The sequence below is a fragment of the Herpailurus yagouaroundi genome, unplaced genomic scaffold (genome assembly GCF_014898765.1).
Source record: "Herpailurus yagouaroundi ecotype Mexico unplaced genomic scaffold, PumYag 141, whole genome shotgun sequence".
NCBI classification, from domain to species: Eukaryota; Metazoa; Chordata; class Mammalia; order Carnivora; family Felidae; genus Herpailurus; species Herpailurus yagouaroundi.
In genome coordinates this window covers 73,591,525-73,608,714 of record NW_024412396.1, presented here as the reverse complement: position 1 = coordinate 73,608,714, position 17,190 = coordinate 73,591,525, and the positions used below count along the sequence as shown (strand labels likewise).

General features: G+C 54.4%; 1 protein-coding gene across 1 annotated transcript; it reads right to left on the bottom strand.

Moving 5' to 3' along the window:
- Nucleotides 1-682: 682 nt before the first annotated feature.
- On the bottom strand, nucleotides 683-15,806 carry ZNF839 (zinc finger protein 839). Its single transcript, XM_040478294.1, has 8 exons — nucleotides 15,533-15,806; nucleotides 10,904-11,707; nucleotides 7,961-8,200; nucleotides 6,214-6,306; nucleotides 5,414-5,563; nucleotides 2,610-2,756; nucleotides 2,380-2,473; nucleotides 683-1,687 (listed from the first exon to the last, which is right to left on the bottom strand). Exons 2-8 carry the CDS (start codon nucleotides 11,666-11,668, stop codon nucleotides 819-821), a joined length of 2,358 nt encoding a protein of 785 aa, XP_040334228.1. The 5' UTR covers nucleotides 11,669-11,707; nucleotides 15,533-15,806; the 3' UTR covers nucleotides 683-818.
- Between the last annotated feature and the right edge of the window lie 1,384 nt (nucleotides 15,807-17,190).

The window sequence follows — 17,190 nt, the reverse complement described above, 5'->3', positions numbered from 1 at the left end:
TCCTGAGAAACGCTCGAGGCCGCGGGCCATGGCTTGGCTCGTTGCTGGCTGCTGTGTCCTGGGACACGGCCCTTCTGCTCTGTCGAACCGGCTCTGAGATCAAGCGAGAAGACAGGAAGATGGCCGGGGACGAGGCCCGCGCCTGCACAGCAGGGCCCGGGGCGGGGGGGGGGGGGGGGGTGGGGGATAGCCCGAATGCCCGGCACTGCCTGCTCGGGGTCCCTCCTGACAGTCTCCCTGGGGGAGAGGACACCTGTGCCGTCTGAAGGTGGACAAATCACCTTCCTTTTTCGCTCCGCAGAACAAAGCCAAGGAAAACATTCAAAAGGGAAGAGACCTTAACAGGTGACTTTGTGAGCGAGACCCCAGAGGACTGGGGCTCTGACCTCAGCTGCCCCCTGCGGTGGGCCCCTCATGCATTAAGTACAAGCAGAAACGATTTTCTTTCCTACTTCCCGGGGGTGGGGGCAGGATGGCGACCTTAGTTCCTTAATAAATCCAGATGTGGCGGGAAAGCAGCACATCACCCAGGAGAGGAGGGGACATGGTTCTGGGGGAGCAAGGTGGCAAGTAACAGTGTCGTGGTGCTAACTGTGGGTCGTCTCTAAGGCTGGCTGCGTCAGGGGACTGCTCTGCCATCAGCACGAAGGCAAGCAAAATACAGAAGAAGGTAGACAGACGGTCAAGTAAAAAGACATTATTCTTTATAAATAAGATGTTCATTTGTGTCTGTGTTCACAGTAGAAAAATACATTACTTCACATAAACCTTCTTGGGATAAAACACACACACGTCCAGGACTGAGGTCCGGCTCTGCTTCACTGTGAGGGCTCTGCCTCCGTGGTTTCTAGAGGGACCCCTTCCGGGGGGGCCGTCTGCAGGGCAGGCCCCTCCATACCGGCCACTATGACAACATCTTCCGCCCCGGACACCACGGAACCCGGATGGGACAAGATCAAGCCGTCGGAAGTCTGAATAAATATCTGTTCCTGTCCCTGAGACAAAAATTCATGGCACCCATTGGTGATTTCAAAAGCCACGGCTTCTCCAGCAGCAACAACGCTCTCCAGTTCTCTCTGGTCAGCGCGCGCCTCGGGCCCCGCGGGGAAGTGGTCCACACCCCCTGCATGGCTTCCCCGGCCGCCATCGGTGGGCAGCGACCCGGCCTGGGCCGGCTGAGGCCCCGGCTCGGGCACGGTCCTGGGGACGCAGTCAGCTGGCCCCACGTCCACAGACAAAACCCTCTCCAGCAGAGGGCCGGCAGCCTCTGGAAACAGGACGTCGCTGGCGCCAGACCGTGGGCCTTTCCAGAGGGAGCCGTGCCTCTCAAGGTCTCCAGGCCCGGAAGGCGGCAGGGATGCCACCCCTCCAGGGAACATCAGGGTCCTGCAGAGATCCCCGCTGCCCAGGCTGTTTCCAGTTCCGTTCCAGTCTGCGGAGCGTTCCTGAGCATTCTCTCCAGGGAGGGCTGGCACGCACCCCTGTGTGTGCGTCCCGGGCTCTCCTGACTGAGGACACAGACTCAGCCCACTGACGTTCTCGCACGAGAGAGCGGGAGCCCCACACCCGCTCTTGGCCTCGGGGTCAGCAAATGCCCGCAGCTGCCGGCCTGCTCGACCAGACACCGGCGCCGTGTGGCTTCCTTCCGGACGGCGAGGGGCGTTCCCGCTCGCTGGAGGGGCAGGACCTAAACAGTTGAAGAAAAACAGGTAAGCGTCCACGTGCCGTGACACGGCCCGCTCACTGCGCTCGCTGTCCCAGACCAGCGGGTCCAGATTAACTTCCTGGCAGAACGCGTGGACACGTAAACCCTCCTTGCTACTCGGGACTGGCAGCTTCCAAGTGTGGGTGAAGTTCAGAGGCGATACTGATTAGTCAGGTGAGGGGAGCCGTGTGGGCAACAGGGGCCCGGGTTTCCACTGCTCTCCCTGAATAAAGCTGCCCTCCCCCGCAGCAGAATTCAGTCGTAAGTTCTAAAGAGCAGAATGCCTCTTTCCGTTGGAGACTTGAGGGTCAAGCAGGGTATCGGGCAGTTTTAGGAAGCGGCAGAACCACTCTCAGTGCGCTGTAGGCTCAGGGTCTGGTTGAGAGGTTCTGGTTCGAACAGAATAAAAACCAGAGGAGGGCTTGTTTCCAGGGTTAAACCTCAGCCGGCACTTACAGCCAGGCCCCAGACATGGGCTCTTCATTTCAATAAGGGATTCGAGAGAGCCTCACAGACCTCGAGAGTTACAGGGAACGAGAGAGAACCACAGGACCCCGGGAGGTGGGGATAAGACTTGAGAGAAACCAGGTTCTCTTCAATCCGGCCACAGGGGCACCCGGGAGTGAGAAGCAGGCCTGGGAGGCGCGGGGCGCACACCACGGGGAGCGCTTTACCCTGGTTAGCGGCTGGGCCTCCACCGTCAGTGGTGTCCTGGGGCGGAGGGTCTCTTCTGGTCTTCTTCACCCAGGCCGGCGCCCCGCCCGCGGTCTGCAAAGAGGACACCCAGGGAGCTAAGCCTAGGAGGGAGCGGGCAGGCTCGCACCGCTCCTCCCCGGAGGACAGCGCCGTGGGCTGCAGTCAAAGCGCCGAAACTCGGCACCGCACCCCCTTCGACGGCACCCACCTCGTTTTCCCGCTTCTGCTGGCCGGCCTCCTCCAGCTCGGCCCGGGGGGCCCGGCCCGTGTCCCCGCTGGTGCGCTGCGCTGGGACGCACTCTGTGCGCGCTTCCCGCCTCCTCAGGAATTCTGTGATTCCTAAAGACTCGGCCACCTGAGGAGGGAGGGCGACAGAGAGGAGCTGCGCTCAGCAGCACGTCGACAGTAATGGCAGGGCCGAGGCGCGTCCGAGAGGGGCGGCCCGAACGACGGGAGAAACAAAGACACGTGAGAAGTTCCGTGGAACAGCTGGGGAGAAAACGGGTCCTATCGGAACCAGAAGGTTCTGTGTTAGCACGGTGCAGAGCAGACACCAAAGGGGTTTTTCTCTTTTAATTCACTACGCTGTCCTCAGTGTCGTCGGCAGTCAGACGGCATCGGACACCGGAGTGACCGCTCGCCTCCTGTTCTCCTGTTTTTGATTTCCACTGGAACCGGCAGAAAACAATCCCGCCCATTCCAGAACAATATCTCCTCTTGCAGGCAGTGGACAGGGTGAGGGTCTGGGAGGCTGAGGGTCATGTTGGGCCCCGGCTTCTGTGCTCCCGGAATCTTCCTGGTCCTGTGAGGGGGCTGCAGCTGCCCTGGGGGCATTCTGTGAAGCGACAGCTGTCACTGTTTACACGTGAACACAGGAAGGGACCACGGAGCAGGAGGGGAGGAGGAAGGGAAGGAGGGGCAGCAGATCAAGGTCTGAGCAGAGGACAGGCAGCCCCTCGAGTTCAGTGCCTCCCAGCCTGTCTGTGTCCCCTTGCAAGCTAAGCCACGGTCTGTGCCCCAGGAGGCTGTGGCTCGGCCTGAACTGCCTGCGAGTGTGGGTCCCGACAGGCGTGCACAGCAGCCGTGTGTGTCCAGTCCGCCCTGTGATGGGAGGACACCCACACCTGCCGAGCTCACAGTTTAAAAAAACACGTGACTCTTGGGGCGCCTGGATGGCTCAGTCGGTTATGCATCCGACTCTTGATTTCGGCCCAGGTCCCGAGCTCACAGTTGGTGGGTTCGAGCCTCACGTCGGGCTCTGCACTGACAGCACGGAACCCACCTGTGATTCTCTCTCTCCCTCTCTCTGCCCCTCCTCTGCCAGCACATACTCTCTCTCTCTCAAAATACATAAGCTTTAATAAATAAGTGTTGCATTTGTATAAAACTAATGACCAACCCCCCCCCCCCAACCAAAAAAAAGAACAAAAACAAAACAACCCTCGTTCTGTCAGAGTGTGGATCAAGACTTCTTGCTACGGAAGTAACCTAGTCTGCGTGACGCTAACCCTAAGAACAGGGGGGCAGACCCACGACCAGGTCAATGAAATCTTAAGAGCAGCTGAAGCAACACGGCCCAAGTGTTCCTTATGCTTGTGAAAGAGGGCTGTGGCTGCCCCTTCCTGCCCTCAGACGCACTAGTGGGGCTCTCCTCTCCAGGGTCCCCTGGCTCAGGCAGCAGACCCTGAGGGCAAAGCGTACCTTGATGGGAACCGAAACTACCCCCTCCAGCAGTAAGGACTGCCCTGACCCAGAAAGACCCCTCCCATGATTGACCCCAACACAATGATCCATTTAACCTTCACTGCCCACCGGCAGGTTCCCGCCCCCGCTGCCCCACATTTTCCTTCTCTAAACCTACAAGTATTTTCAGTAGTTTAGAGACAGTCTCTGAGACACGAGTGTGCCCCAGCTACCATTGTACAAGTATGCTTTTAAATAAACAAGCATTACTTAAAAGCATGGCATCACTCAGTGCTCCGTTTCAAGGTGGGCCTGAGACCCGGGGGCCTGGCCAGCACGGACCCCTGAATGATGTGGCCACGCGGGGCACGCTAAGCCCAGCAAAGGGTTTTATCCAAAACAAGGAAAACCACATCAGTTCAAACCAGATTTCTACCCAGGACCCAGTACAGCCAGAGGCAACTTGACGGAGACAATGACAGGGGAATGAGAACTGTGTCTAAACAGCCACGGACGGGATCTATGGTCACCGTCCCCCAGCCCGCAGTAAGCACTGCAGTCACCACTGAGTGAGAGTGTTCTGGACCTTTCAAGGTTCCGTCAGCCCGTCCGCATTCCTGAGTTTTCTGAAACAAGCACCGTTTGCTTTTATATTAAAAAAATGTTGGGGGAGGGGGGTGCCTGAGTGGTTCAGTCGGTTAAGTGGCCGACTTCAGCTCAAGTCATGATCTCACTGTTTATGAGTTCGAGCTCTGTGTCGGGCTTGTACTGACAGCTCAGAGCCTAAGAGCCTGGAGCCTGCTTCAGATTCTGTGTCTCCCTCTCTCTCTGTTCCTCCACTACTCACACTCTGTCTCTCTCAAAAAATAAACATTAAAAAAAATGTCGGGCGCCCAGCAGCCTCAGTTGGCTAAGCTTCCAACTCTTGATTTCAGCTCAGGTCATGATGTCATGGTTCATGAGTTCGAGCCCCGCATCTGGCTTGGGATTCTCTTTCTCTCTCTCTGCCCCTCCCACACGCGCGCTCTCTCTCTCTCTCAAAATAAATAAACTAAAATAAAACAGTCATTTGGTGGGAAAAAGAGCTGAAAAGCAGTCGACTATGAAGATGTCACTACTGAAAACAGGCTCCTCAGGGGTGCCTGTCTGGCTCAGTCAGTGGAGCGAGCGACTCCCGATCTCGGGGTCATGAGTTCCAGCCCCGCGTTGGGCATAGAGGTTACTTTAAAAAAATAAATAAGTAAAAATAACAACATTCTCCTCTTTACACGGATATCCTTCTTTTAGCAAATCTAAAAGCAAAACTTTTTTCCCAGGTGAGACTGTTACCTTGTCGTTGCTTATTTCCAGAGGCTCCTGGGAACACAGACCAGAACCACTGAGGTAATCTTGGCACATTTTCTTAACGCTTTTATGCAACTCTTCAAATTCCTTATACACAGCGGGGAACAAAGGTTTTGCTAGATGACCTGTCTCAACCTTTGTGAAGATAAAGGTGACAAGAAATGTTTAAACCAGAGGCAACGAAATGACAACTACAGGGGCTTGGAGGCGGGAAGGATACGAGCTTGTCAGGCCGTCCGCGGCCCGTCATCTCCTCCACTCCCCAGTGACAGCCCACATGTGCCCGGCCCCGGACAGCGCCCCAGAGCAGACCACCTCCAGGGTGACAGCCGCAGGGGGACTGTGGGCCGGAGCCCCGAAGAAGGGGTCGCGGGGGGAGCAGGAAGGGGAGACGGGAAGGTTCTGGGGACGGGCCGGCAGGCAGGAGGGGCCCAGGCCTTCACTCCTCCCGGGAGCTGTGTTGGCGCCTCTCCGAGTCAGAGCAGGCTCACCAGGGAGGAGGTGCCCGAGAGGAAGGTGATGGGGGCTGGGGGCCGGCCCTGCTTTGCTGCCACCACTTTCTTGCCTCCCACATGAGGTTAAAACAGGCAAGGGGGTCCTTGAGCAGCCTCTGGGAGACCTGGCCGAATAGGCACCGGTGGGGCCAGCAGGCTCCCCTCAGCTCTGTCCTGGAGGAGGGACACGATTCCAAACGGCCCGGCTCGTTCTAAAACAAATGCGAAGGATGTCTTTCGAAATAACTTCAAATCGGCCGTGTGTCCTCTAGACATGCTCAGGAGACTCACCTTCATCAGAAGAAACTCGTACACGGTCACCACCTGAGCCAGCCGAGGCAGCACCAGGTCCACGAGAGCCTCTCGGTCACACTGCTGGAGAAACTGCCAGAAGAAAGCATTTAACAGCTTCAAAAGCCCCAAAATAATCCCCAGCAGCCAAAAAGTTGGCGCCGAAGAATATAAAAGACCTAAAGTTCCCCCAAATCGCAGTGATTAAGCGACTCTAACATTCTGTTAACGATCTCACTCGTTGATCCGTTAACAAAGTCTGTGACCAATTCTGGAATCAAAGTTTGACTCCCCTGGGACGGCTGAGCTTAGAGGGGGTACCAGGTCCTGGAGAAGGAACAGTGTTCCCTGCTCTCCGGGGGCACCAACTAGTGCCCGAGATGAAAATGCAAACAAGTGTGGGGCAGCCTGCGGTTGGGAGACCACCGCCAAAGGACAGGCCAAAGAAGAGGAGGCCCCGAGGTGAATGCAGGGGTGGGGGGTGTGGGGAGAGGGATGCGGGGAGGGCACGGTCCTCAGGACTAGGGGAGGAGCATGAATGACTGTGGGTTCCCAGTTGGGCACAGGGCAGACCCCCGGGCAAGTTAGACAGGAAGCAGGCTTGGGGGCTCCCCTTGGAAGGGGAGGGCGGGGGAGGTACAGGCCGGGCCGCCCCGTGGGAGCGCTGAGGCTCAGGAGCCAAGTGAATTAGCAGGTACAGGAAGTACGTGGGTGTCCGCGAGGGAGGATGGCCTGAGAAACCAGACGGAGGAGGTCACCCAGGGCGGCAATGACGTGGGTGGGGAAGGGACCAGTCTCAGAGACAGGAAGTCTTAAGAGGCACAGGGAGCTCACGAACCATTCGGGTTCATCGTCTATTAAGTGGAGATAATGATTATGGAACCAATGAAATGAAGTAAACCTGGAACTTAGCATGGGGGCAGGGCGGAGAGCATGGCCGAGCTGCCACGCACAGTGCTCAATAGGTGGCGGTATTTCAAGTGTTAATGACTGAATCGAGTCGAGGACCACCCTCCCTCCTACTCCTAAAATCTGTCATCCAGGATTAATCGACAAGCCCAATGAGAGGAAAGCGAAGTCACCGGGTTTAAACTTCCAGCTAGAATATGTAAGCTCATGACGCTTTCTAGGAAAGCTTCCTCACCGAGAACCTCTCGTCCCCTTGTGTGTGACTCTGGAGGCCCTGGTTCCCTGGTGGCCACTCTGAGAGCAGCTGTCTCGCTCACTCACTACTTCGCACTCTTTGTTCCTGTTCACTTCTTTAAGACACGCAGCTGGCCGTTACCAGGCAAATAAATACCGTGGAGCCAAAGACAATCGGGATGAATTTAGGGTCCCACTTTTCTAAATCAGTCCCCTTAAATTCACCAAGCTTACTTTCAAGGGACTGGAATGGAGATTCCAGGGTTCAAAACCTGAAACATGATTTTGTACCTTAAAACTTTGTACAGAAAAATAGAAACTGCCTGTTTCCTAAACTGCTTATATGAAAACATAGCTTACAATCATTCCCAAACGTGTAACGGCAGGCAGCCCGAAAGCCCTCTTGTTATTCCAAACCGGTAAACCTAGAATTATTTCAGGTAACACTGTTCCTGAAGTCATGACACACTTCGTCCAAATACGTTTCAGGCGAACTATTTCGTTGCTCTGGGTGTTTTACTCTGGACTCAGAAACCTACCAGCGGATTGCCACACGCCATGCCAAAGACACGGGTTTCAAGAACAGGGTCTAAGAGCCACGCACCTCCTTGAGCCGGGCTCTGGCCACCGAGGCGCTCTGTGCACCTGCCACGCAGGCACCGGCGCGCCCACGAGGGTGAGCGGCTCCGCCTCGCCCAAGGACGGCCTCGCTGGCCTCTGCAGGGGCTGCTACGAACTCGATTCGTCTAGGGCCTGGGTGTCTCTCTGATCCCACGAAGGCCGAATAATTTCCATCTTCTGGTTCAGACACCAAGGCGTCTTCAACTTCTACAGACTGGCTATTCTAGAGAGCGTTACGCACCCAAAACAAAAATGAAAGAATCATACTTTACACGCCATAGTGACAACCCTAGAGCCAAACAGTGTCACGTCGAAAGCAAAGAACTTGAGAAATTATTTCTTCTCTGCATTATCAAGACACATTAACTATAATCGACGCACCTTAAACTTTCCCAACAGAGTTCCTTGTGGCGACATCTGGTATTAGCCAGCTGGTAAGTCTGGGTTGGCCAGCCATAACCCTGGATGTTGCCCAAAATGAAACAGGAGACTTCTCTGACACCACCGTCATCTTAAAACTGAACCTGAAGTTCGGTCATTCATACCTTACGCGTGACTTTTAAAAATTTTATTATTTTTTATCAGGTATATTTCAAATACCATGAAATTCATACTTTGAACATCTATAGTTCAGATTTTCATGCACTGACAAGGGTGTGTAACCATCACCACCATCTAATCCCAAAACATGTTCATACTCCCCCCTGCAAAAGAACCCCTGTACCCGTCAGCATCATTCATTCTTCCCTGCCCCCAGGCCCTGGGAGCTGCTAGTCTACTCTCTTGTCTCGTGGATTTGCACGGCTTTTGGACAGACTCTTGGATCTGACGCCAGCTACTTCCTCACTCGGTGCCAACTCCCCCTCTGAAAACAGGAACAATGCACCTGCATCTCCCAGGACTGCTGGAAGCTTAAATGGATTCAAGGAACACACTTCACGTGGCAGCCGGCACAAAGTCAGTCCCCTGAACTCTTACGGAATTTTCCGTCTACATCTTCACTAGTGGAGCTGCAGGAGCAACGCCAGGTCTGTCTGTGGCCCTAGGTGCCGTGAGTCTGCTCACGGGAAAGGGCAGGAGAGAAACAGGCCTGCGTGTCCCTCCCCACCGCAGCAGCTGGAGGCACCCCTCCCACGCAGTCTGGACAGCCACCATGCCCGAGGCCAGGCACTCGGGGCATGCACTCGGGGACTCTGGTATCTACATGCTGCTTCTGCCGTGGGGTCGCATTTCATCACTGAAGGAAGCAGGACGTGCCGGTTGGCCTGGTCAACCCGAGACACTCCCGCACACACCTGTTGTCCCTTGGAATTGTGAATAGTGCCCCTTTCACTCTCAGAATGTCCTGGTTTGGATGATGAACTATAAATCACTGTGGTCCCATTTCAACTTAAGAAAGCAGAGAAAGGGGCACCTGGTTGGCTCAGTTGGTTGAGCGTCTGACGCTTGATTTTGGCTCAAGTCATGATCTCAGTTCGTGAGTTTGAGCCCCGAGTCAGTATCTGCACTGACAGTGAGGAGCCTGCTTGCGATTCTCCCTCTCTCTCTCTCTCTCTCCCCCTCCCTGCTCACACTTTCTCTCTCTTTCTCTCAAAAATAAATAAATATTAAAAAGAAAAAAGAAAGGTAGAGAGGTTTCTCAAAAGTTGGGGTTTTACCAGCCATGAGGAGTGCAGAACCTTCCCCAACAAGGCAGCCTACAGTGTGGGCTTTGAAGTCAGAAGACCTCAACCTCAGTCTCGTTCCCACCTGGCAGAGTCCTAGGTGTGCCCCGATGGGATGCCCACCATCCTCTGAGCCCCATGCACTTGTCTTGCACCTGACTTTCGAGGCTCTCACAGGATGGAGAAGACTTACAACACTCCCGCCCCAAAGAGGCGTGCAATCAACAGTATATTGTTAGTGTCCGTGTTACTAGTACTCAGGCTAACGCTACAGGGGAGAGAGTACTTTTGAATCCTCACATGGGGCTGTTCCGTGGTTCTTGCCACTAGACCTCAGTACAGATAAGCCGGGCCCAGACAAGACCTGTTCAGGCCCCAAGGAACCCATCTGTAAGCGAAAGCGGCCACCAGCCTCACCCCTCCTTCAGGAACCCCCGTCCCGCTGCAGGGAATGAGGTGGCCAGAGCAGACAGGCTCTCGTTAACAACATCTTCCGAGTCACTAAAATCACAAACTCCTAGCGACAGCCGAGTCAGTTCCAGTGCTGGTTTGTCTAACATTTCAGGAACTGCAAATACAATTGCCTAGCCAGAAGCACAGACACAAATAAAGCCAACACAAGTCAAAGGAGAAGGAAGCAGGAAGGTTCAAGCGAAGCAGGTGAGGGTAACCACAGAGGTCTGCCGTTCGTTCAAGTGATCCGTCCGCATTTCGTAAATACCTGACCGCTCGTATGCGGCACACGAGGGCACAGGACACGTTTAGGAACCTGAAATTGCTGTCCCTCAACTGTGGCGTGGTGGTGCAAAGTCAGAGTGGCTTCGACCTGCCTTGTCTGCTTGTGAGTTTCCAAAGGGGCAAGACGCGAAGACAGCATGTCGCTGCTGACGCTCCAGGAAGCGCCCCGGGGACCACCGCTCCCAACTGAGACCTTTCTCAGGGCCCGCTGTGACTTCAGCAGCAAGACAGGAGTGCTCTGCGGCTCGCGTTGCTGACCAGAGCTAGAGAATCCGCGGCTATGTTCCCATCGAACACGCCCAGTGAGGCTGGCGAGTACCCCACACAGAGGGTGCACGGCACCTTGCTGGTCGGGCGGCCGTAGAGACCGGGGGCGGGGGGGATGGGGGGGGCCGGGGGTGTCTCAGAGCCCCTGCCGTGACCTTGGACCTACTTGAGCCTTCACCTGAACCCCCATCAGATACCATAAAGCCTCACTTCGGGATGGGCAGGAAGAAGGACACGGTCACCAGTAGAAACATTACCTGCAGGCCACACGGTGGTGACTGGGCCCCTTCCTCACCCAGAAGAGCTGACGTGGGCAGCCCCGGGGACGGTAGGCTAGCCGTCCTGCCCTCGGCGCAGCCTCGGGTCGTGCTCCCGTTGGCCTTCTCAGACAGAGACACCTCCGGTTCTGGGTGGCCGTGGCCTGGATTGAGTTTAAGATGCCGGGCCAGGCCCCCTTTTCCTATGTAGGACTTCTCACACGTCTGACACTTGAAAGTCTTGGGCCTCAGGGAACAGCTCGACAGGTCAAACAGCGCCCGCTTTCCCCTCTGGTCGTCATCGTCTTCCACACTCAGCTCTGAGTAATCGTCAGAATCTGACAAGCGACCGTCAGCCAGGTCCTCCGTCTTGATGAACTTATAATCTTTGACTTTATACTTGGGCGGTCGAGATATCCGTCCAGAACGCGTCTTCACTTTTAAAGATTTTTTTAGCTTCTCCGTGTGTTTTGTGTGCAAGCTGGAAATAAAGAAATTCGCTGAACCGGATGAAACAGATGTCACCGCCGGTGGGTCAGACGCTGACAGAGGGGCCGGCGTGGCGCCCGGTCCTTGCGGAGCCACCAGCTGCAGGGCGGGCAGTGGCCTCTGTACAAACACCCGAATCGGAGGGAAGTCACTCGGGAAGCGCGGCTGTGCCCGGAGCCCCAGCACGCCGGGCGCCCCCCTGGGCGGCTGGCTCAGCCCGGCTGTCCTGGGCTGGAGGGTGGCCAGTGGGGGCGTTGGCCTTTTCTGGTCTGTCATTTCTCCAGATACTACCTTGACACAAATGGCTTCCAGTTGCTTAAAGACAGAAAGAGAAAAGCGTTAGGCTTATCAACGGTTCTACAATTCTGCTCTCATCTTAACTGTATTATCACACGTGTTTCTAAATTATAAAATCCATCGTGTATGTGAGTCTATTTAACGTACGTGTACTGTTTCTAGTGACACACTTGACCTACATCCATATGTGCATGTGGAAATATTTGCATAAACAAATTAAAAGTTCATGAAACCACTTAACATTTCTATACAAATGCCTTCTGATAGGATCTATCCTATGTTGTTTTTTAAAAAAATACTAGTCAAGGGGCGCCTGGGTGGCTCAGTTAAGTGTCTGACTTTGGCTCAGATCATGACCTCCTGGTTCATGGGTTTGAGCCCTGCATGAGGGTCTGTGCTGACAGCTCAGAGCCTGGAGTCTGTTCAGATTCTGTGTTTCCCTCTCTCTCTGACCCTCCTCTCCTTGCTCATGGGCTCTCTCTCTCTCAAAAATAAACATTTAGGGGCGCCTGGGTGGCGCAGTCGGTTAAGCGTCCGACTTCAGCCAGGTCACGATCTCGCGGTCCGTGAGTTCGAGCCCCGCGTCGGGCTCTGGGCTGATGGCTCAGAGCCTGGAACCTGTTTCTGATTCTGTGTCTCCCTCTCTCTCTGTTCCTCCCCCGTTCATGCTCTGTCTCTCTCTGTCCCAAAAATAAATAAACGTTGAAAAAAAAAAATTAAAAAAAAATAAATAAAATAAACATTTAATAAATAAGTAAATAAATAAATAAATGTAGTCCCAATCTACTAAATTGATTTCATGAACTAATAAGAAATATCCCTCTTTACAGCAGATTTGTATTTACTTGGAATTCTTAGTACTCTAACCTGGATTCAGTTCAATACATACGCTCTTTTTTTTTTCTTTTTCAATTTTTCATGAAATCCTAGAAAAAAGCCATAAGGAGCAATGTAACACAGGTTCCCACCACCTGCCTTAAAACATGCAGCACTTCCCTCTGAGGTGAAGCTCTGTGCTGTTCTCTCAGCATGCGTGCCTTCCTGAGTGCTATTTGTCATTCACACGCATTTTTATATTATCTACGGAGCTACCCCCCAAAAGATGCACTTTGGTTTGGGCGTGTTTTTAAACTTCACGTAAGCGTACATGACCTGCTGCAAGCGGGTGCAGCATTTTCAGGTGTGTTACTTCCTGTCCGGCTTGTGAAATTCATCCACACCGCGGTGTGTAGCTCTCAATTCCTCTGCGGTCTGAGAACACTCTCCCGTTGACGGGCAAGTGTCCCTAACCTCGCGCTCTCGTCGTCTGCGTGGAACCTTCGCGGGTGTCTGTGTTCACGTGTGTGAGTTTCTCCAGGGCACATACCTGGGAGCGGGGTGCTATCTTCAACAACTTTTTAACATGTAAGAAAGCGTTCAGTGCGTGCACTTCCTGATGTGGCAATTCTGCTTCTTGGGTTCCATAAGAAACACTGGCATAGGTACAAAGATGTAGGTCTTGGGAGGGTCAAGGCAGCACGGTCTGCAAGAGCAAACCACCCACCGAAGGGGAGGGCTGCCCTCGACAATATTCCACAGATAATGACTGAGCAGTTACTATGTGCCAGACACAATGTTAGGTATACACCTGTCATGGGCTCAGGGGAGAGGCAGCAAGACACAAGGCTCATGGCCTCATGCTGCAAAAACGATCAGCATCAGGGAGCCTGGGTGGCTCAGTCAGTTGAGCATCCAACTTTGGCTTAGGTCATGATCTCTTGGATTGTGGGTTCGAACCCCGCGTCGGGCTCTGTGCTGACAGCTCAGAGCCTGGAACCTGCTTCGGATTCTGTGTCTCCCTCTCTCTCTGCCCCTCCCCCACTTGTGCTCTCTCTAAAAAATAAATTAAAATTTTAAAAAATTAAGAAAGAAAGAAAGAAAGAAAGAAAGAAAGAAAGAAAGAAAGAAAGAAAGAATCAGTATCCTTCTCCAGAGAGGAAAGAAAGATGAACCTCATCATCCAGAGCAGGTTTTCCCAGCCTGGGCACAAGTGACATTTCAGACCATTAATTCTTTATTGTGGTGGCCATCCTGTGACTGCAGGATGTTGAGCAGTGTCCCTGCCTCCACCTACTAGATGCCGGTAGCACGCCCTCTCTTGGGACAAAAATGTCTCCAGACACTGCCAAGAGTCCCCAGCCGAGAACCACTGATTTGGGGCCACCAACAGGCCCTCTTTGGACTCGACCCCACACCAAGTGGGGGGTCAATACAAGTGTCACACGGAGCAGAATGAAAACTCCCACCGAAACCACGCGGGAGTACATCTGTCTGTGTGTGTGTTCCACATGTACCACAAACAGCAGACACAATCCACTATCCTGGGTGAGGAAGGGTACGCAGCTGGTGCCCTGAGGCCCCAAGGGCCAGTCCTGGGCCACCTGTGAATCAAATGACAACTATCTTTTCATAATCACAGTTGTTTCACTTACTACCATTTAGAATGTCTAAGCTCTTAGGATATGACCAGATAATGCCGTTAAACACACACACACACACACACACACACACACACACACACACACACACACACCACACCCCAAATCCTACTGTTTTAGGAATACTTCAGTGGCAAAACTGGTCTAATTTTTAAATCGGCTCCCCACGAGTTTACCAGGTGGGTATCATGCTTGATACTTTGGTATATGTTTATTTCACTCAGCAAACTTGTACAAGGTATCTCCGTGTGCCAATACCTACACAGAAGCAGGCCAATGTGGGTGAGGGGGTGGGTGACATAGGTGAAGGGGATTAAGAGGTATAAACTTCCAGTTATAAAATAAGTAAGTCATGGAGGTGAAGAGCACAGCATAGGAAGTGTAGTCGATAACGTTGTAATCACATTGTATGGTGCCAGATGGTGACTGCACTTACTGTGGTAAACACTGAATAATGCCCAGGCTTCTGGAATCGCTACCTTGTACACCTGAAGCTAATATAATACTGTATGTCAACTATACTTCAGTTAAAAAAAAAAAAAAACACAACATTAGCCAAGTCCTAGCCTCACTGAGGAAGAGGGCAGTTTCCCCTGCCATGCCTCAGTCACCTGCAGACCTGCCGTCAGGACCTCCCACCCCGCAATCTGTACTTTGAAAAGCTCCACTGCCGATCTGGAAGGCAGACTAGGTTCCCTAAGGAATGCAGACAGGAAACAATGACACCATGGGGCAGCAGGTGCGATAAGAGAGGCAGGAGGCAGGAACAGCCTGGTGGGTGGGTGGGGGAGGGTCTGGCTTCCCAGAAGAGACCCGAGAAGGCCGAATGGAATTTTGGCCAGGTGGACAGGTAGTCTGACGTGCAAGGAAAAAATGAGTGAATGCACAGACGCGTGAAAAATGGCACAGCATATTGGAGGAAATTGGGAATGTTTCTGTGGTGCAGGAACGGGGAGCATGGGAGGGATGCGAGCCCAAATCCGACCCACGGGAGTGCGTCCACTGGGTCTGTGCCTTCTGATCCGCACCATCCCCCCCCCCGCAGAGAACCACGAGACCGGGGTCCTCTAAATGCACACTCCACCCTCCCCCCAACACTGCCTGTCCCCTTCCATATTTTCAACTGGGACCCACACTTCCATCTCTTCAACTAAGTCATTTCTGATCCCCTCAGCCCAAAATCAGTTCTCCCTTTCTCTAAGTGCATCAGTCCTTTATCTCTAGTTTTCCGACCTCGATGAGAAGTTACCTGAGTCACGTTTTACCTCATTGGTTAGATCATAACCTCCTTGGGCGCAAGGAACACACGTGGTTTGCCTCGGTGGCCCCCGTGGCACAGCTGGGGCTGACTCGACAGCCAACTTACATTATTGTGAGTGCAGGCAGAATTTATGTCATCCCAATTAGATCAGCCACAGAATAGGGCCGTGCTGCTTAATGCTGATTAAGGTCGCTTGCATTTGACGGGAAATGTCACTTTTGGACTCTTCAAGCTGCCACACCAAACCCAAAGAGCTGGGGTCACCTTCAACAGGTGCTGGAAATGGGAGAACCCTGGGCAAAGTCACCCCGCCTCTCGGAGCTTGTTCCTTATCTGTAAAGTGCTGATACGAACACTTCTGTGCACTTGCCCGGAAGTAAGCCCCCTGTGATGCCAGGCATGGAGTAGACGCTCTGTACACAGCAGCCACCATCACCCGTCTCTCTCTTTTTTTAATGTTTCTTTATTTGGGGGGAGGACCAGGCAGAGACAGAGGGAGACACAGAATCTGAAGCAGGCGCCAGGCTCCGGGCTGTCGAACTCAACGACTGGGAGATCATGACCTGAGCGGAAGCCGGATACTTAACAGACTGAGCCACCCAAACAGCAGCCACCGTGGCCCTTCTGACTCCGCCTATGTGGGAGTCCGAGCTAGAAAGCTCATCCAATGTCAATAAGGGAACCAAAGCCCAAAGAGGTTGGGTTACTCAAGGTCACACCTCTAGGAAGGAGTTTGGGCAGATTCATAGCTGTCTTCCCAAACTTTGGCCAGACACCTGTCCAGTCCTGACCCCCAACCCGGGTACAACTCCCGGCGGCCAAAATCACTCGGTTAAAAAAACAAAACAAAACAAAACAAACAAAAACCAACGAAGACTGTTGATTCTAACCTCTCTGTCTCCTAGTGGAAGCGGCATCTCTCTGGCAACTTTGGGCCGAGAAGCGCTAGTGTCACGTACAAGCCCAGTTCTGAAAGGGGATGTGGCTTTACAGACGACAGGAAGGACCTCTGGCTGCAGGAGCTCCCCCTGACCCCCTGGGCTTGGAAGAGCAGGCTCTGGTCTCCACTCCCCTAGTAACCAAGAGCTGCGGGCCCCAGGAGGTAGTAACGCGGACAAATGACGGGGTGTCGCATGCGGAGTGCTCTCACGTATCTCCCTCGTTCAGCGCGCGGCAGGCACCGTGCCGGGCACTGGCTACAAATCCGGGCACGACCCCCCAGGGTGCCAAGTCCCGCCTCAGACCGCTCTACTGTGTGCTCAGTTCTGCCCCAAGCCCCCGGGTTGGCAGTCGCCGCCCTCCCCACTGGTTCCTTTTCATCCATCCACGCCTCGGCTCCGGCGTCAGGCCTGAGGGCTCCTCGCTCTAAAGCAGCGTCCCCCGCCCCCGCCGCGTCCCTCCCCGAGTCTGCCTCTCGCCCTCCACGGAGGGTGTGCGAGGCCGCGCTTGCGCCGAGGCCAGCGCCTGGAACCCAGCGAGCGCTCGACGGACGCCGAGTGAACGGACGCAGGCCTGCGCGAAGGGCCGGGCGGCACGGAGGCCGCGGGCAGCGCTCGAAAGCGGGACCGCGGCCCAGCAGGCGCGTCGCAGGAGCTGCAGACGCTGGCGCGGTGACCGCTCAGTGTGGGCCGCCCGGAGCTCTCGGGCGGGCGGACGCCGCCTCTCCTGCCGCGCCGCTGCCCGGCCCCGCTCCGGGCCTCGGTTTCCCCACGTCCCTCCCGGCGCCTCACCTGGGGCGGCAGCAGGCGCGGCGGGCGCGGGGG